This window comes from Acomys russatus, chromosome 7, assembly GCF_903995435.1.
Source record: "Acomys russatus chromosome 7, mAcoRus1.1, whole genome shotgun sequence".
Lineage (NCBI taxonomy): Eukaryota > Metazoa > Chordata > Mammalia > Rodentia > Muridae > Acomys > Acomys russatus.
Genome location: NC_067143.1, coordinates 55,020,880 through 55,042,836, shown reverse-complemented (window position 1 = coordinate 55,042,836; position 21,957 = coordinate 55,020,880). Strand labels below are relative to the sequence as shown.

Genomic DNA, 21,957 nt, shown 5'->3' with positions numbered 1-21,957 from the left:
CATAGGGGAGGGGAATAATGGGAAAATGAGGCGGGGGGGCAATGGGAGGATACAAGGGATGGGATAAACATTGAGATGTAACAAGAATAAATTAATAAAAAAAAATTAAAAAATAAAAGACTGTTACTGAAACCAGATGGTAATTGAGTCTATGCAAAAATGTCATGTCTATCAATAATAGCAATTATATAATTATAAATGCATAATTGCATATTTAATCTCTTTCTTGAATCATTAAAAAAGCAATTTGATGACTAAAAAAAAAAATTTTTTTTCTCAAATTGTGGAACATCAAGAGTATATGCTCCATAAATACACAACCTGACAGATCTTCAGTGAAAACACTGGATAAATATGTGACACAGAAAAATACAGAAAGTTTTACTTTTTTTTATAAAGATAGAAGTGGAGAAAAATCAGAGTAAAAGCATAAAGATTTTCATAAACTTCCCTTGAAATGCTCTTGAGTAAATAAGTGATTGCTCTTAGACTGCAGCTGGGACAGCTGAACTGACCCCATGACTTCAGCACAGTTGTCTTCACATTGACCTCTATTTCACATACCAGCAATCCTCCTGAGGGTGGCTTTCTCTCTGTTCTCACATAAAGAAGGAATGCGTTTAACACCATTGTTTCTTATGCTTCTTATGCTTCAAAAGAATAAAGGAGACTGTGTCCATGTGATGCTATTCATTTCCTGAGAGGGGAGCAGAGAGACAAAGAGAAAAAGGGGCAGAGAGACAGAGTCTGTAATGATCAAACCTAGGACATTGCATGTGCTAAGCAAGCAGCCTACCATGAGCTACATTTTCAAGCACCTTTGGTTTCTTGATTCTCTGTTTTCTCTTTCAGAACATTGTTTCTAACTTTTAACAGAGCACTCGATACAAATACTAAGTGGTGCACTTGCACTTACTGTGAACACACAGGAACCCCAGAAACGTAGCAGCAGCTCAGGGTCCCCCTCAGGTCTCCTGACAGATCTCACCTCTGCCTCTGGTTAATGAGCCCTCACCTAATGGGCAAACTGCTCCAAAGGAAGCTTGAATACTCTACAGTCCTCTCCAACTGTTCAGCAGTGATGCCTTTTACCCTGGTTATTTCTTTACAAGCATATGTGATCATATTTCATTAAGAGTTCATATTTATTTTTCATTATTTCCTCTAAATCTATCATGTGACAACAAAGGGCTTAGGTCATATAATCTGTACATCCTAAGAGGATTTAAGGTCCCATCTAGCCACTCTCTCATGTGATGAAAATGTCTCTAGTTTCTGCAGAGTCAAGTTTTCCCTCATCCTCTGTGTTAGCTGTCACCGAGCCTGTGGCTTAGCTAAAGCAGTGCTCACCTGCCAAGTGGAGCGTTTACTTTTCTATACTAACCAAAACATAATTTCTACTGAACTCTCTGACTTTATTAGTTTCCTCACTTAGAATGTTTTGTTGTATTTCCTGTTTTACAATTGTGCTCATGAACACAATCTAGACATCAGCATCAATGTATACAGCACACACAATAAATATGTAAATGTGCTCACATACAAGGCACACATGTACACAACACAGAGAGACAGAAAGAGCGAGAGAGAGTGTGTGTGTGTGAGAGAGAGAGAGAGAGAGAGAGAGAGAGAGAGAGAGAGAGAGAGAGAGAGAGAGAGAGAAAGCTAGTTTTGTTTGTTTGTTTTTGGTGTAGTGGGAAAATTCCTTTTATTCCATGCCAATCTATGTGAATTTTTTGGCTTAAATACAAGTCATATTTTCTTTAATCCTCAGGTATTTCTGTGAAACAAATGGTTTATTATTTTGTAATTGCCTTGACCCTGCTGTGAATCTCCTGTGTGCTGATATTAATGTTTGGAAATTTTTAGATACTAGCCTGTCCATATACTAAAATGAAGAATGTAACAGACAGGAGCATCCTTTATATTTTTAAATTATTTCTGGGGCATGTATTTAAGTCATATAGCATAATACATACATATTTATATATGTATGTATTATCAGAGTATAGCAAATGATCCTGTCCTCTTCCATAGGTAACATCTTTGGCACGTGTATGCATATGGTAAGAGTGTGTAACATAGCTTCTCCTACCAAATTTGTATAGTACAGCTGTCCATTAGATTTCTATTCTTATGCAACTTGTCCTATTCCCATGTCATGTCCTTGGCTACCTGTATTAGCTGGTGTTCTACTGGTTGTATGTTTAGTTTTGATTTACTAACCATCCTTCTCTCAGTATACCATCTGTCATGGGTTTTACTAGTTCCTTAATCTTTCTGTTGTGGTACTTTGGGGCTCATTTTATTCTATTTGTAGGTCAATCCTCTTGTTTATTTTGGGGTTTGGGTAAAATTTAGTTACACTGAGATTGCACATAATAGCAAAACATGTAAAGAGAAAAGACTCTTGTTACACACTAACCTCATCACATCGATAGGGAAAAACTGCTGAGGACAACATGAATTTTGCAGTCTTCCTATCATCACAGCTGTAGTCCTCAAAAACTGTTTTCCAATGGCAAGTTTGTCTAAATTTGAAAGAAAGAAAACAAAGAAAAAAAGAAAGAAAAGAGTGGGACATTAAGATGTGTCACCAATTTCAAAACTGTCCACAAATTGACACCACTGCCAAAATTATACATTTACTCTCTAGGTTTTTGCCTCCGGAAGTACATATTAACACATAATATGCTTAAAAGCCATCCACCGTGTATTTGTAATTAAAAATCAACACTTACCTGAAGTTTGTGCATGAGACAGCTGCATCATCAGGACATTTTAGGAAGCCACGAATAGCCCATTTCCCAAATAGCTAAGAGTTGTGTTATTTCTCTCACACTAAACTACCCTGCTATAGATAAAGTCATATACTCTTTGTTTCTATTTCTGCACCTTCCTTTTTGTCTTTTTTTATTTACTCTTCTGCTTCCTATTGCTCTTTTTATTTTGGTTTTATCTAATTTTATGCTTATATTCCTGTCTTTCATTTCTTCTTTGCCTTTGTCTCTGCATTAATCCTTGCATTACTTTGGTTTTTATTGCTCATCTGAGAAGCTTTAAGTCTGTGCTACTTGCAGATGCTCTTTGAATCTGGTAATCTAAAGGCTTTTGTTACTCCTGTATCTCTATAAATATTCCTCATCTCTCCTGGGGTGCAACACTATGGATGGTTTTTTAAATGTGCTAGATACCCAGCAGGGAAATGATGCACACAGCATCTGACCATCAGTTACAGCATAGACCTGCAGTCCTGGAAATGCATCTAACTGCCATAGGTTCCTTTTCTATTTTTTAAACAAACTCAAGGAAGTGAGTTCATTAAATGTTTACTTTTTACTTTGTAAATTATAATTTTTAAAATTTATTTTAATTAAAATATAAGTATATAATTTTTCTCCTCCAACACTTCCATGGCCTCCAGTGCTTTCACAAATTTTTGGCCTCTTTTTCTTTAATTATTACTGTTTTATATGTGTGTTTGTGTATATATATATATATATATATATATACATATATATATATATATTCATATATAAACATAAATACAACCCTTTGAGTATAGTATAGTATAGTATAGCTTGTATCTATGTTTTTATGTGGTTTTTGAGATGACCATTTGAAATTGGATAAAGAATTAGCGAGCTTATCCATGAGGAAGACTCTGTCTAACCATCAGTCATGTTTTCCTGGTCATTTCTCATCTAGGGATGGTGTCTTGTGAGAGCTCTCCAATCAACAGGGACATATCAATAGGTGCTGGTCACGATTTAGGTCTTGTTTGGGCAGACATATTGTTGACTCTCTGCATATCTAGAAGATAAAATCCACAGAATTCCTTGTCCTTCAGCTGTGATAAAGAAGAAAAATACACAAAACAACAAAATGAATGCAGCAGGTTATATTTATATATACTTGTACATACACATACATTGTGAGTGTGTGTGTGTGTGTGTGTGTGTGTGTGTGTGTGTGTGTGTGTGTGTGTAACAAGTATAATCAAATAAAAAGTCTATCACCTGAGAATAGGTATAGTAGTGGTCGTGAAGCCCAGTGCTAGGTCCCCTTGCTGATGATGTGTTAAGGGGACAGAGGCTAATATTTGCCTTCACAGTGCTTACCTCAGCAATGACCTTGCAGCACATTCTTGGTTTTCTTACATTTTTATCCCAATTATTTATGTCTCTATAAATCCCAGAAATGCCTTATGATTCATGTCAAGATTTGAAGTATATAATTTAATTAAGAATATATATATATATAAGTATGGAGGAATGTTATATTTGGATCAGATATTCTAATTTAAGAACATGGGCTTCAATGTGTTAAGGGATTGAATGTTTCTCAGTAATTTTACACTTGTGCCCAGAAATACATGTCTTACATTAGATCCTTAAACCCATCCTTAAGTACTTGAGATTAATTTTTAATAATATAAATAAACTTATAAATTACATTTTCCAAACATTTAATAAATAAGTGTGAATAAAGCCAGCATATAATAACTCTTTTATTCTGGAAGAAACCCTGTATTTAACCTGGACATGTACCTCTCCATAATTCCCTTCAAATTTATGGCCTTTCATTTCATGTTGATTTAATTATATATGTATATGCCTATGTGTATTATATTATATCCATATATATTCTTAAATATAACCTAAGCAGCCTTACAATGTTTCTTGTGTGTATATGTTCAAAACTGACCATTTGGCAATGGACAACAAACTGGTGTGTTCTTATACTAAGTGACTGGGAGACTCCTTAGACTATAGTTGATATCTAATTAAATCCCCAAAAGTAATGTCAGATTCCTTCAGTCCTATTTCCAGGCTTGTATCTTATATCAGATCTATTGCTTTATTGAAATACCGAAGATCTCCAGTGCAATGCAAGGTAGAATTATATAAAATACTGTCTTTGCATATACTAAGGAAAGTTTTCATATTTTACTATGAAATGTGTTCCCTAGGCTTTTCTACCTTTATTAAATATTAGAACCAATTTTCTCTGTTCATAGTTATCTATCGATATCAGATGCCAAATTTCAAAAACTGAGTTTTTAACTGTTGAGATTCATGCTTTATGATTATCATGATTTCGTTAGTGTAACTAGTGGTAAGGTTTGATCTGATAATGTTGTATTTAGAAATGTTTACATCACTGTTTACCTGTGAAAATGACCTGGGAAGTTTCTTCATTTCCTGTGGGTATTAGTCATCTATCTCATTGCTGTGACCAAATCCCTGGCAAACCACTTAATAAAAGAAGGATTCACTTTGGCTCACACTCTACAAAGAGCTCTGGTCCATTATGGCAGGAAGAAACATGTGGGTTTTTGGTTTTTGTTTATTTGCTTGTTTGTTTGTTCATTACTTTGTTTTTAAAAGGAGAAAGGATTTACTTTAGCTCATAGTTCCAGGTTACAAACCAGAGATGTCAAGCCAGAAGGAACTAAAACATGTCACATCTGCAGTCAGGAGCAGAGAAAAATGAATGACCGCATGCTTACTCAGCTCACATCTTCCTTTACACAGTCTAGAACCCAAACCCAGAGATTGGTGCTGCCCACTTTTCATCTGGGTCTTCACATATCAATTTATGTAGACCAGTCAGTCTTCCACAGATATGCCCAAAGGCAGGCCTGATCTAGACAACGCTTCCCTGAGACTCTCTTGTCAGGTGACTCTGGATTGTGCTCACAATTTAACCATCACAATGGACCTGCCTACCATCTTGTCCCTTAACTTTCATTTAGGTTGGTTGGACCAACTAAGTAGATCTTCACACCCTGAGATTTGTTACTCTTTATCTTGGAGGAGGAACATGGTATCCACATAGGGTGGAGAATCCCAACTTCTGGTTCTTAGCGGAAGGGATGGTGTCGGAGCTGTTTGGAAATAGGAATCTTGTTCCCAAACACATTTAAGTCTAATTAATAAAGCCTATATACACCCAGTAATTTGTTGTACAAAGGAACACGTAATCTACTAGGTCTCATACTTTCTCCTATGAAAAATTATCTGTTTCATCTCTAGAAGCCATCAAGTGTTAATAGCTCCTCATCTGGGTGTGGGTACACATGAGCCTTTCTTCCTGCATGATAGAATGTTGACCATCCTGATCTTGTGAAAGCACCACTGTTACCATGAGTACATGAGAAGAAAGGTCCTATCGTGTCCAGAAGACAACTATACTCAATCCTCCCAGACCTCTGGTTCTTACATTCTTCCTTCCCTTGTCTTCCTTATATTTTCTGAACCTTTAGGGGGAGAATAAGTTATAAGGCTCTTTATTGATGACTGAACATGCTGTGGATACTTAATCCCAGTAACTTGACTGCTTGTATCTCCCTGTATTAACCACTACAGTCAGGGAGAATCAGTGATAAGGCTCTCTTTATTGATGACTGAGCATGCTGTGGATACTTAATCCCAGTAACTTGACTGCTTGTATGCCCCTGTATTAACAACTACAGTCATTTCTAAATGATATCCTTAGGACAGAAGTCCTGAAAAGGACCCACATGACTTGATATGTTGAAATTCTACATCATTGCCCATTAATGAGGAAGAGAATAAGTGCTAAATCCTAGCAACCAATTTGGGAAGGTGATACCTTCTACAGAAGATTTTCTCTCAGGTATCAATGCTCCAGATTGTCCTTGCTGGGTTTGATCTTGACATAACAAACTCATCTTGTCTGGACTATTGTGTATATCTACAATTCATTGTTTATGAAAAAAAAAGTTATTAGCTGTAACTAGTTATCAGCCATTTCTACTTTCTGAGATGAAAAAGAGATCAATGGGATCCAAATGGGAAAGGAAGACATCAAAAAGTATCATTATTCACAGATGATATGATAGTACTCCTACAGCTGATAAACACTTCCATCAAAGTGGCTGGATACAATATTAATTAAAAAAAATAATAGCCCTCTTGTACACAAATTACAAAGGGGCTGAGAAAGAAATTAAGGAAGCTACACCCTTCACATTAGCCAAGAATAATATAGAGTATATTGGTATAACTCTAACGAAGCAAGTCAAAGACCTATATGACCTTCAAGTCTCTAAAGAACTAAATTGAAGAAGATACCAGAAGATGGAGAGATCTCCCATGCTCATGGATAGGTGGGATTAACATAGTAAAAATGGTCATCTTACCAAAAGCAATCTACAGATTCAATCAAAATACAAACACAATTCCTCACAGACCTCAAAAGAACAATTATCAACTTCGTATGGAAAAACAAAAGGCCTGGAATAGTTAAAACAATCCTATACAATAAAAAAAAAAAAAATCTCTTAAAGTATCTCTGTCTCTGACTTCAAGCTGTACTACAGAAAAAATAGTTTAAAAAAAAAAGTGCATGGTATTCACATAGAAACAATAGAAACAGACTAGTCAATCAATGAATTGAATTAAAGACTCATAAATAAACCCACACAACTATGGATACTTGGTTTATGACAAAGAAGGTAAAACCATTCAGTGGAAAATGAAAGCATTTTCAACAAATAGTGCTGGTCCAAGTGGATGTCTGCATGTAGAAAAATGCAAATGGAATCATATTTATCACCCCCCACAAAACTCAAGTCCAAGGGGATCAAAGACTTCAACATAAAACAAGAAACACTAAATCTATTAGAAGACAAAGTGGGGAAGGGATCCAAGATGGCAGTGCTGAACACACACCTTGTCTGAACAGCAGGTCAGCATCCTGTGTCTTTTCATTGGGCATTTAAGTATGTTGATGTTGAGAGATATTAATGACCAATGATTGGCAGCTCTTGTTACTTTAATGTTCATGGTTGTAGTGTGTTTGTATCTTTCTCTTCTTTTGGTTTGCTACAGTGATGTTATTTATTTCCTGTGGGGTTTTTTAGGGGGAGGGTGAAAATTCTTTAGTTGCACAGCCAACTCTGTAATCCATTGCAAAATGAGAGAATCAAGTGGTACTTCTGGTTTTTCAGTGAATCTCTCAATTTTTTTATAAAATGGAGTACAGGAAGACAACAAAGCCAAATCAGAAAATCTCCTCTGGGAGGGAAGTGGGAGAGAACTATGGACTTTTTGTTGACATCTTGAAACAGTAGTTTCATTCCTTTGTATCCTGCTATCTCCTCTATGGCATTAGAAACCAAGTACCCCATTGTGCCTAGCCATGTCTTGTTGCCATTTGTTGGCTACTTTTAAAATCTATTTTATTTTCTTTTTTTTGTTGTTGTTGTTTATTTTTTTTTATTAATTTATTCTTGTTACATCTCAATGGTTATCCCATCCCTTGTATCCTCCCATTCTTCCTTCCCTCCCATTTTCCCCTTATTCCCTCCCTATGACTGTTCCTGAGGGGGATTACCTCCCCCTGTATATGCTCATAAGGTATCAAGTCTCTTCTTTGTAACCTGCTGTCCTTCTTCTGAGTGCTACCAGGTCTCCCTCTCCAGGGGACATGGTCAAATGTGAGGCACCAGAGTACGTGAGAAAGTCATATCCCACTCTCCACTCAACTGTGGAGAATATTCTGACCATTGGCTAGATCTGGGTAGGGGTTTAAAGTTTACCGCCTGTATTGTCCTTGGCTTGTGCCTTACATTCCTTATACCTTTACCTCCCTCCCAACTCCCTAATACTAGGTAGGAGATAAAGGTTAGTGGTGAAAGGTGGGTAGTTTTTCTTAGCTACTTCCAGCTGTTTAGGATTGTCAGGTTCTTTGGGGAAATTCAAGTCTCTGTTGTCAGCATATCCAGCAGTCCAGCAAACCAGCAAACAGCAAACAGCAAATAAATCAGCAGGACAAACCAGGAGCAGCCTTCTTCATCCTCAGAATGTCTCTTTGAGACTTTCTCTTGATGCAATCCCTCTCTCTCTCTCTCTCTCTCTCTCTCTCTCCTCTCTCTCTCTCTCTCTCTCTCTCTCTCTCTCTCTCTCTCTCTCTCTCTCTCTCTCTCTCCCTCTCTCTCTCCCTTTTCTGATATTTATATCCTCCTGGGCTGGCTAAGACTATGCCCCTCTCCAAGCCACATGAGGCTGCTATCAGCATGAGGTGTTCATAGTTAAAAGTGGTAGACAAACTAAGGCAGTCCAATATCCCACACTTGGAACTTAAACAAAAGTATGTAACTGAGTTTTAAAGAAACCAAAACTTCCATTACACTCAATCAGCTACAATCCTTTATTCAATACTAAGGGAGTCAAATTTGGGATGAGAGTATCATTATCAAGGTAAGAAGGAAAACACTTTGAAAATGAAATCACAATGAAAGATTAACTTGTGCAATATGTAAAACACTTCCACAAAAATAAAATTTAAAAAGTACTTTGTAAATGCAAGAGAGAAGATTCAATGATTTAAAATAGTTGCTGCTTTAGCAGAGGACCAGAGTAGATCACAATGACCAGTAATTCCATCTCTACAAAATATGACTTGTTCTTCTTACTTCAGTGGATACACATTTGCATACACACACACACACACATACACACACACACACACACATGCACAAATGAGTGAACAGCCAAAAATATACACATAAATAAATTTTAAAACATACTCCCACAAATATACCAAAAAAAAAATGAACACTGGTGTATATAGAATAGAGGACAAAAGAAAATTCAAGTGCCCTTTTGGATTTAAAAAAGCCAGCATGGTGGGAATGCAAACTAGTACAGCCACTTTGGAAATCTATCTGGTGCTATCTCAGAAAAATGGGAGTAGGGCTTCCTCAAGACCCAGCTATTCCACTCCTTGGAATATACCCAGAAGATGCTCCAGCACACAACAAGAACATTTGCTCAACCATGTTCATAGCAGCCTTATTCATAATAGCCAGAACATGGAAACAGCCTAAGTGTCCCTCCCCTTCCCAGATCTAGCCAATGGTCAGAATATTCTCCACAGTTGAGTGGAGAGTGTGATACGACTTTCTCACGTACTCTGGTGCCTCACATTTGACCATGTCCCCTGGAGGGGGAGACCTGGTGGCACTCAGAGGAAGGACAGCAAGTAGCCAAGACAGACTTGATACCCTATGAGAATATATAGGGGGACGTAATCCCCCCTCAGGAACAGTCATAGGGGAGGGAATAATGGGAAAATGGGGGTGGACGAATGGAGGATACAAGGTGGATAAACATTGAGATGTAACAAGAATAAATTAATTAAAAAAATGCAAAAAAAAAAAAAAAGAGTGGATAAAGAAACTGTGGTACATATACACTATGGAATACTACTCAGCTATTAAAAACAAGGAATTCCCGAAATTTGTGGATAAAGGGATTGAGCTAGAAATGATCATAATGAGTGAGTTAACCCAGAAGCAGAAAGACTCAAATGGTTATACTCACTTATATCTGCATACTAGCCCAAGGGGCATGTCCCACGAAAGCCTTCACTTACCAGGAAACTGGGACAGAGGGGAAGGCATCCTATTGGGACTCTAAATGAGAGACGCATGGGAGAATAGCAAAATAAAAGGATCCAGAGGGTCCTAGAAATCTACAAGTAGAACAATATGATAGGCAGATTTGGGCCCAGGGGTCCCGCTCAAACTAAGGCACCAGCCAAGGACAATACAGGCGGTAAACTTTAAACCCCTTCCCAGATCTAGCCAATGGTCAGAATATTCTCCACAGTTGAGTGGAGAGTGGGATATGACTTTCTCACGTACTCTGGTGCCTCACATTTGACCATGCCCCCTGGAGGGGGAGACCTGGTGGCACTCAGAGGAAGGACAGCAAGTAGCCAAGAAGAGACTGATACCCTATGAGAATATATAGGGGGATGTAATCCCCCTCAGGAACAGTCATAGGGGAGAGGAATAATGGGAAAATGGGGAGGGGGGGGAGGAATGGGAGGATACAAGGGATGGGATAAACATTGAGATGTAACAAGAATAAATTAATAAAAAAAAATTAAAAAAAAGCCAGCATTTAGTATTTTATAGAGACAATTACATTAATCAGAAAGGAACAAAAATCAACTCAACTATAATCACACAAACAAAACCATCTGGAAAAATATCATGTGGCCAGTTCTCCTGAGGGATTCAGAAGTACAGAGAAAAAATAAGTATCTTTTGAGAGGTTTCATCCAGCAACTGATGGACACAGGTGCAGAGACCCACGGCCAAACAATAGGGTGAGCTTAGGGAGTTTTGTGGAAGAGTGGGAAAAAGGACACCACAAGAAGACCTACAGAGTCAACTAACCTGGGCCCATGGGGCCTCACAGAGACTGAATTACAAACCAGTAAGCATGCATGGGCTGTAACTAGGCCCCCTACACTTATGTACCCGAAGTTCAGCTTGGTCATTATGTGGGTCCCCTAAGAATGAAAGTAGGACCTTCTCTGCCTCTGTTGCCTGCCTTTGGGTCCTTTTCCCCTAGCTTGGCTGCTTTGTCTGGCTTAGTATGACAGGATGTGCTTAGCCCTGCTGCAACTAGATGTGCCAGTGTGGGTTGGTACCCATGGAGGTCTCCCCATCTCTGAGAAGAAGGGGAGAGGAAAGGTTGGGTGTAAGGGCAAGACTGAGAAAAAAAGGAGGGAGGGGGCTGTAAAGTGAGTAAATAAATAAAATAATAAAGAAGAAATAAATTAATGTTGTTAGATGAGACAGGATGGATTCACAGGCATTTAAGCATAAGCATCCAAATTATAAGCCCACTGGGATTGATCTGAACCCTTCTTCAGTGGGTGTTCACCTGCCTGAGAGACCAATGGGCATTTCAGTCCCTCTGAGGCTAAGTAGTGCATCGTCATCCCTGGGGCCCTTAATCTACTTAAATGGCTTCAGAGGGAAAAAATAGGACCAGCTGTTCAGAATGTGACTAACAAACAAGACTCGGGTAGCTTTATCCTGGCTCTTCTCTGTTTAGTTTTGGAGTACAGACCAGGTGGGACACACCTTGGTAAGTATCTCAAAAACCCTAGTGTTCCCTCTGTAGACCTCTTCAGTCAGGGGCACTATGAGAAACAGTTTACCCTCATCCAACTATGATTTTTGCCTTTCATACTCATTTTGATATGGAATAAAATAAACAGAGGACTTCAAACAATTCTCATAATACATATTTGACATCATTAAACTTTCCACTATTAATATAAAGAATACTATAACTTGTGTCATGTTTAACTTCAACTTAATGATGAACTTCATGCTAACTCAACCCTTTGAGATTCTTCTATGTCTCTTACTGTAACTGTTTTCCTCACATTTCCACAAACCAGAGAGTTGAATTCTGAAAGCTCTTCTGAGTACAGATAGACCTGGAAAACCTTCTATGCAACATGCTAGCTTTCTCTAGATTCTCTAAAAAAAAAAAAAAAACACTCTTTTTACAGCAAAATAAAACACTCATTCTGGAAACATAAAAACTTTTTAATGAGATTTAAAATGTTTTATTATGTTAAACGTGTTTTTTCTTTTATAATAAATACAGATTGATAATGAAGAATAAAAATGTTCTTCCATTTTATAGATCAATTACTGGACATATAGGTCTATTGTATTAAGACAGCTGATATAAAATAAAAGTTTTATGTAGAAGGATTTAAATCCAAACTTTAAACATCATTAAAAGATTTACAGGCTAAAATATTTAGACCTTGTAAGTTAGTCATTACACGTCTAAAAAAAAAAAAAATCAGCATCTAACTAAGATAGCAATTAACTTTTGGGGTAGGGTTTTCTAAAGAACAACTGAAAGGAAATTGAAAAGGAACAGGAAATTTTTCTGAAGGAAAGACTTGTAGAATCAGTAGCTAAGAAGCTGAAGGAGGAGGACCTATGTCTGTAGATTCACTCAGCAGGAGGAGCTCTAAGCAGAACAAGCCTAACATACCATTTAATATTTCATTTACCTCAACAAAACTAACATCAAACAACCATTGAGGGCTCTCTCCCAGTGAAAACAAGCATTAAAACAATGGCATTAACAAAACAAAACTTCTAATGGCTCCACCTGGCGATATGGACCAAATAAGATAATATTTCTTCCCTGATATTTTTGCAAGAGGTATTCAGCTTTCCATTGGACATTCCTTTTCTTTCAGGACAGCATCGGCAGCACGTCTTGGGAGTTGGAGTATACCAGCCATAACAGACATTTCTTTTTTAACAATTAATATTCTTAATGGATCTGGTAAGGTATACCCATAGCATTTATAACTATAACTGAATATTGCCTTTATGTAATTTATTCAAAGAAACAATCATTTCTTACTGTATAGGTACACAAAAATGGCACATTGTCCCATAAACAAATTCAAATATTGTTTATAAGTTAAAAATAAAAACAAGTTACAAATAGCATGAAAGCATACCAAAAAAATAGAATGGAAAATAATAGAGTAATTGGTAAGTGTAAGCGGGATGATTTAAAATAATTTACTTTTAAAATAAAAGAAGGGTGATTGCAAAAGTGATTAATAATTTGAATAAATTAGAAACCTAACAAATTTTAAAATAATTTTAAATATGACAAATTAAAAAAATGCATACATACACACTTCGTAACAATAATTGATGACAGAAGGAGCCAACACTTTGAAAGAAGTTGGGAAGGGGCATTTAGGAAAGTGTGTAGAGGGAAGAAATGGAAGAGAATAGCTTGTTAACTCTATTAAAATGCCAAAACTTTGAAAATGAATTTTAACATGTAACAAATTTCAATGTGAATGAATGAAAAGTTACATTAAAACCATGTGCTGTAATGTTACAATGAAAGTAATTATTTTATGCAGTTAATATACACAATTAAATAGTACTTAAGAGAAAATATTTATATACAAAGCTAACTAGGTGTTAAATTTAAATATCTAAGATTCAACTAGATACTTTAAAAGAGAATATTTATTGTATTAATTGACAATATCACAAAATTAAATAACAAATTACTATTTAGTTTAAAATATTCAAAATAAAAATTCAAATGAATAATAAATCTCCAACTTAGTACTCCATATTAAAATGAAGAATATCAATTTCAAAGATACTATGCTAACACAGGGTGTCTGCAAACAACCAAAACAACAGGAAAGTGACACAAGTACACAATGAATCACTGAGACCTGTCTGCTGGATGACTGCTTTCAAAGACTGCATGTGGTTAGGTAGACAGCAGGACGCGCAGACTCACCCGGGCCTATCTCAGAAAACAATGATATAAAAGAGAAAAGAATAGATTGAAAGAGCGGGCTCCAACCACAAAGAAATCAGAGTGCTCCTTCATGTGGCCAGTAATTATCAAGCTTTGGATATTGATACATTCCTCTATGCTGTGATATAGATATTGATATGTACTACATATTTGGTTATTGGTATGGACTATTAGCGTTAATTCTGATCTATTTTTCTCCATGTTAGGTGCACTTCTAAGAATAATTTCAGTCTCTTGATTAGATATAATCTTAAAGGTTTCAACAAAACAAACGCAGGCATCTAAACCATTCTGCTCTAAGCACCCACACCCCACATCTTTGGAGCTGTTGATCTTGAGTCCACGCTTGCTGGTATGTCTGTTCTCAACGTCTCTGTTACTGAAATCTCTACTTTCTATCTGGTTGGGTTCCCAGACATGGAATCTGCCCACATTTGGATATTCATCCCTATATGTCTCCTGTACACTGTGGCCATCCTAGGCAACTGCGTTATCCTCTTCTTCATAAAATCAGAGCCCTCTCTGCATGAACCCATGTATTATTTCCTCTCCATGTTGGCTATCTCTGACCTAGGACTGTCCATTTCCTCTTTTCCTACCATGCTTAAGGTTTTCTTGTTCAACTCTCCAGAAATTTCTCCTAATGTGTGTTTTGCCCAGGAGTTTTTTATTCATGAGTTCTCAGCTATGGAGTCATCTGTCCTTCTCATTATGGCCTTTGATCGTTTTATTGCCATCTGTAATCCTCTGAGATACACTTCCATCCTTACCAGTGCCAGGGTCCTTCAAATTGGTCTTGCTTTTGCTCTCAAGAACATTTTGTTGATCCTGCCTTTTCCTGTAACACTAAAGCATCTAAGATACTGCAAGAAGAGTCTCTTGTCCCATTCGTATTGCCTCCACCAGGATGTCATGAAGCTGGCCTGCTCAGACAACAAGTTCAATATCGTCTATGGCTTATTTGTGGCTCTCACAGGCATCCTTGACATAACGTTTATTTTCATGTCTTATATACTTATTCTGAGAGCAGTACTGGGCATCGCATCCCAAAGGGAAAGGTTCAAAGTCCTTAGTACCTGCGTCTCCCACATCTGTGCTGTGCTCATCTTCTACGTGCCTGTCATCTCTCTTGCTGTTATCTACCGTTTTGCCAGCCATAGCTCCCCTATATCCAAGATCCTCATGGCTGACATTTTCCTGCTTGTGCCTCCAGTGATGAATCCTATTATATACTGTGTGAAGAGCCAACAGATAAGAAATGTGATTCTAGATAAACTGTGTCAGAAACAAAGCTGAAAATGATGTTTAATCTCAGGAAAATCTCATTGGTGATGACAGAAGAGCAAGCAGAGAGAATCAGTAAGGATCCACGCTACATATTAACTCCTCAGCATTATCTTTCCACATATTTACCTGGATACTGACAGTATCAGTTTTTTTTTATTGAAAATAGATTATTTTCTAGTATAATATATTCTAATTACAGTCTCCCCTTTCTTTTCTTTTCCAATTTCTTTTCCACTTCAATTCCCTTCCTGATCCACTGTCTTTCTTTCATTCATTAGAAAATAACAGACTTCGTGCTCACTTCGGCAGCACATATACTAAAATTGGAACGATACAGAGATGATTAGCATGGCCCCTAGGCAAGGATAACATGCAAATTTGTGAAGCGTTCCATACTTTTTACAAGTGGACATTTGGATACCAGACCTCATGTAACAAAGGTGATATCTGAAGCATGTAAATTGGATATAAAATTCTACTCTTAAAGAGTTGATTTAGAGTATGACTAAACATCTACATATGCAATCTGTTAAAAGAATTTAATTCAACAGTTTTTTTAAAAAAGAAAATAACAGGAGTCTAACAGCCAACAACCAAACATGACAAAATAAAATATAAGATAAAACAAAGTCTTAACATCAAAGCTGGGCCGGGCAACCCAGTATAATGAAAAAAGTCCAAGAGCATGCCCAAGAATCACAAATGTCTGTGTTTACACACTAAGGAGTCCCATAAAAATATTAAGCTCAAAGCTATAACATATATGCAGAGGACCTGGTGCAGACCTTGTAAGTTTATGTGATCCTGACTCAATTGGTCGAAGGCCTTGTTTTCCTGATGTTCCTCATTCCCTGTGTCTCCTACACTATTTCTCTGAGCTCTCAGGGGAGACATTTGATGGAGACATCCCATCTAGAGTGTGTGTTCCAAGAAGTCTCTCTCACACACACACACACTGCATAACGTCTGTCTGTGGTTATCTACATCTGTTGCCATCTTCTGCAGAAGGAAGTTTCTCTGATGATGACTGAATAAAGCACTGATCCATGGGCATAGAAGAATATCATTAGAAATCCTTTTATTGGTACATTTTTAAAGCCAGCAAAGCTAGGTTTTACCATAGGTCTCTGGGCTCTCTAGTCTCTAGTTTAATCACACAAGCTGTGTCAGGTATGGATTTCTGTTGAAGCCAGCTCCAACATCCAGGGGTAAACTGAAGCAGGGCATAAAGTTGGTGACTGATCATCCAGCTAACTTTTCTCTGGGGATACAAAGCTTCATTCTCTGAGACAGAACTGATTGTCACCAACAACTACAGGCTTTGTGGCTATTGAAGAGAAAAAAGAGAGGGAAAAAGGAAACACACACACACGCATGCACGCATGCATGCACACGTGCTCACGCACACACAGAATGGACGAGGCAATCTTCAACAAGCAGTAACAACTTCACTCATACACGTATACATACATACAAACATACATACACATACATACATACATACATACATACATACACATTCATACGTTAGAGGATGAAGCAAACTCCATCAAGCAAGCTCCAAAAACCGTATATATACAATATATACATATATACATATATAGCTTCGGTGGCTAGCGCAAGCTCCAGAGAGCAAGCTTGAACAAGTTTTTTCTCCCACAGCTTATGTATCCTAGCAAAATCTTTCAAATAGTACAAAAATTACAATGTGGTTACATTCTATTTTCTTTTTTATTATATTTTTGCATATACATTTATACTATTACACATAAATAAAATAAAATACCTACAGCAAGAAGAACCATGAAACAATCAAGAATTACATAAACATTACATTCATACTATCTTAGCTGTTTGTATTTGGCAACCTTGAAGAAAACATCGTTCCCTATCTTTGTGAGTCTAAAATTCTGAATGTAAATCTATATCTATCATATCTCATCTCTATCAACTTAAAACATCTATCTAGACCTAAAAATAATCTTAACCACCTAAACAACTAAGCTTAATTATAAAACTAAACTACCTGGTCTTCAAACCCATCAGAGACTTCAGAAGGAATAAAATTAATTACCTGAGTAAACCAGAAGTACAGGTTAGCAGCTTCCAAAATGAAAAAAAATGACAGAATCAGTTTGCTGCCTGAACCCAAAACTCTCTATAACATTGGAGCATCATCTTCAGCCTTCTGGTCCAATATATCTGACAACCATATTTGTGAGGCATGAACTATTGAGGACTTGATTACCCTGTCTTGGCAGAGTTTGGCAGTCAAGATGTTTTCTTCAAGGCTGGCAAATACAAATAGCCAAAACACTAAGAATGTAACATTTATATAATTTCTGATTGTGTCATGGTTCTTCTTGCTATTGGTAGTTTATTGTACATACATACATACATACATATATACATACATATGTATATATGTGTAATAATATAAATGTATATGTAAAAAATAAAAAATTTTAATAAAAAAAGAAAAACATGTTCTCTAGTACCCTCATATGGTCAAATATTTTGTACATTGTGGATAAAATCAAATGATTTTCAAGAACCCACATAAGTTTGTAACTAAGCAACCTATAATAGATTAACTAAGTGTAGGCAAGCAAAGTAATTTTCTCAGCCAGGTTTTCTTTACTGGCAGGCTGCAATTCGCAGCTACAAAGGAAAAAAAAATAAACTTCATTTATCTTAAAAGGTAGTCTGGTAAAAACCTTAAAAGAATCCCAAATCTAAACTTTTAGATAAAAAACAATCAACCATTTCTACCTTAAACCCTCAAGGTGAACATTTATTCACTAACAATCTTCCTTAAATCACACCAGGAAACTGAGGGGGGAAATGGGTATGAGGAATTAATCATGATCTTATCACCAGCCAAGCTTCAAAGAGAGAGTCACATCAGCCAGTGCTAATTTGGGCAAATGTTCTTGCTCCCTAACGTCAGAAAGTACCTAGCTTAACTACTAAATGTGTGCCCTTCTGAACTTTAAATTGTTATCAATATTTTATACATCAGAGCCACTGAAAAAACATATTAACCTAATCTTACTAATTATTCTTTTTTTCCAAATTCTGTCTTAGGGTGGCAATCACTGCTAACAATCTACATCTCTAAGTTCTCTCTGAGGGCGGTGATTGAATCATTAATCTGCTCCAGCAGCAATGCTTGAGAAAGATCAAGCAATGATACTGCTCAGTGAGGGGCTGGGAGCCCTCTTAGAGTTTCCGTACAATTCATATATGATAAAGCATGTGGTGACCATGAAGACAACAAGCAGCGTGATGCTCCGTGACAGCATAAAGTCCTCAGGACACGTAGTCCTTAGGGACCTGCCTTTCTGAGACAAACCCGTTGTGGTTGTGTTAACTGGTGGGCCAAATTCCACGAGCTATAAAGCTGTTTTGCTGTTCCTCCTACATAGCATTCCACAGGCTCTGTCTTGTGGAGTGGCCTCACTAGAATTAGATATTAGTTGGCTACTCTCACAAGTCTTGGGCCACCATGACCTATATCAGGCAGGACTAATAATAGGTCAAAGGTTTTGTGGCTGGCTTAGTGCTTTTGGTAGACTACAGAGTACCTTCCTGCACCAAAGTCACTAGATGTAGGCAATATTACTCTTAAGTTACGGTATTACAAACTTTTCCATTCCTTAAAGGAATAGATAATGGTTTTATTTGAAAACTGACAATGCTCGTATGAAAATTGAATTATTGATGAAATGTGACTGAAGATAATTTCTTCTTAATGATTTCCCATCACTACACAATCTTGACAACTATAAATATACCTCTCCAGATCATAAACCCTAATTAATATTGACAATGACAATTTTACACATGAAACCACTAAAGCAAACATTAAGAATTAATTTTTATTCACTTATCTTACTTTCTTAAACACTTCTTTACTGAGAACTCAAATATAATTATTTGGATCATGTACAGACAGCTGTCTGTCTTTCAGGTCTCTATGACAATTACATATTATTTTTAATTTTAATTGTATTAATTTATTCAGATTACAACTCAATTGTTATCCCATCACTTGTATCCTCCTGTTTCTCCCCCCTCCCACTTTCACCCTATTCACCTCCCCTAGGTCTAAGGCCAAGGGGGACCTCTTCTCCCACTATATGGTCATAGGCTATCAAGTCTCATCTTGGTAGCCTGCTTATTCTTTCTTTGAGTGGCATCAGACCTCCCTACCAAGGGGAGGTGGTCAAATATGGAGCACCAGAGTTCATGTCAAAGTCAGTCCCCGCTCTCCACATAACTGTGGAGAATGTCCTGTCCATTGGTTCAATGTTTAATATTGTATTGTTCCTGGTTATTGCAATAGTTTGAACAGACCCCCCTGGGCCCCAACCCACCAATCACAATGTTCTACTTGTAGGTTTCTAGGACCCTCTGGGTCCTTTTATTTCCCTATCTCCTATATTTCTCTTACCTAGAGTCTCAGTATGATGGTCTCACATCTATCCCAATCTCCTGGAATGTGAAGACTTTTGTGGGATGTGCCTTTTGGGCTAGTGCCCAATTATAAGTGAATATATGCCATGTGAGTCTTTCTGCTTCTGGGCTAACTTACTCAGTATGATCATTTCTAGTCCCGTCCATTTGTCCACAAATTTCGAGATTTCCTTGTTTGCAATAGCTGAGTAGTATTCCATAGTGTAAATGTACCACAGTTTCTTTATCCATTCTTCAACTGAGGGATATTTAAACTGTTTCCAGGTTCTGGCTATTATGAATAAGGCTGCTATTAACATGGTTGAGCAAATGTCCTTGTTGTGTGGTGGAACATTTTCTGGGTATATTCCAAGGAGTGGAATAGCTGGGTCTTGAGGAAGCCCTATTCCCATTTTCTGAGAAAGCTCCAAATAGATTTCCAAAGTGGTTGTACAAGTCTTGAAGAGATTGCTGTTTCACTTAAAACTTTCCTGTAGCCAATGCTTGCTACTTTGTGAGTTCTTCTTTCTCCCACCCTTCTCTGCCTTTATTCTACCCTTTTAACCCCCCTAACAGTATGAGAGAAAAGAGCATAGAGAGAAAAGGAAAGACATCCCTGAGCAAAGTCAAGGGCCAGTAAGGAGGCAATGTTATTTTTAGACTGCTTCCTGCTGATTAGGGACGTTAAGTTCCTTAGATCCAGTTTCATCTTCACCATCATGATATTTAATTTCTCCTTCTTGGTGTTTCTTCTTTGTGAAAAACTATTTAACAAACTTTAACTAACAGCAACCAACAATAAACAACAACCAACCATAACCAACAACCAACCAACCAACTGGGGCTCTAGTATTTATATACCCTCTGAAAAGTCCCCAGAATTCCAAATGACACACAATCACAGAAACTATCTACAGCTGGCAAAAATCACACCTCTGCCAGAGCACAAGGCAAATCATAGTCAACTGCTTTGAAGCAGTCCCATTTCCCCACACCTGGGATTAAAATAAAAGCACATTCTGATAATGTTTCTGTGTTTTTAAAGAAACCAAAATTCCATCATTCTCACTACAGTCCCTTCTCAACTAAACCTCAACTTTCCACTCCTGTGCTCCTCTTTACATTGTACAATTTTAGTATAGTTTTGCGAAATCTCTTCATTGCTTATGTTAGGTTACCCTAAATATATAGGTGGATTCATTATGTGCTACAATCGCTTTGTTGATAATTGATCATCATGACCTACATTCAGAAAACAGAATCAGCAAACCAAAACTCTCCTCCTGTACCTTGATTGTTGATATTAAACATTTCTTATCCATCAACAAACTTATCCATACCATCTCATTCTATCAAGTCTACCTTTATTCATTTATGAGACTGATGAGCTACCTACTGCACTAATAAGGCCCCTTATTCAGTTATCATGACTTGAGACTAGTTTCTCTCTTCTACTACAAAGTTCCATGAGTGCCCTATACCACCATGTCTTTTACATGTTTCATGATGAGATGCATCAATAAGTCATACTTCTGAACATTGTACTGAAGGGACATCAGTTGAATCACAATAGCCCAGGCTTTTTCCCCCTGAATGTTCTTAGGGAGCTAGAAATCTTTATTCCCAACTCTGACTTGAGCAAGAACTGCTCTTTACCTCCAGGCTGGGGTGCTCTTCCTGGATCCTTGTTTTGAGTGGGATCTGTTCTCCAACCTCGAGGATAAGATTTGTTTCCCCTCGGGAGGATCTTCTTTTCCTTCCAGATGATTAAGTCTAGATAGGCTCTGTTCTCCACCTTCCTGACTCTTTATTAACAATGTATTTCACCAGCTGTGCTGACCCTGTCCACTTTTTATACATTTGTGGGGAATGCTTTAAAACATCATAGGCCTCCTTAGAAATCTCGGCACTCTTTAGCTCTTTCCCTCTATGATATTCCTTCCACTGTGTCTGCTCCTCATTCCTCCTTTAGTTATCAATTGTCCCTTCAATTCCCTTCTGCCCTTCCACACGCTGCTCTGAGATGCTGACATCATCCTTCCCT

General features: G+C 37.3%; 1 protein-coding gene and 1 non-coding gene across 2 annotated transcripts; both read left to right on the top strand.

Annotated features, from left to right (window-relative positions):
- The first annotated feature begins 14,501 nt into the window (after positions 1-14,501).
- LOC127192184 (olfactory receptor 51A4-like) lies at positions 14,502-15,464 on the top strand. The gene has a single exon (XM_051149505.1). The coding sequence runs from the start codon at positions 14,523-14,525 to the stop codon at positions 15,462-15,464; it is 942 nt and encodes a 313-aa protein (XP_051005462.1). The 5' UTR covers positions 14,502-14,522.
- Positions 15,465-15,748: 284 nt separating this feature from the next.
- LOC127192565 (U6 spliceosomal RNA) lies at positions 15,749-15,855 on the top strand. Its single transcript, XR_007831031.1, has one exon. It is a non-coding gene; the product is annotated as a U6 spliceosomal RNA (small nuclear RNA).
- The last annotated feature ends 6,102 nt before the right edge of the window (positions 15,856-21,957 follow it).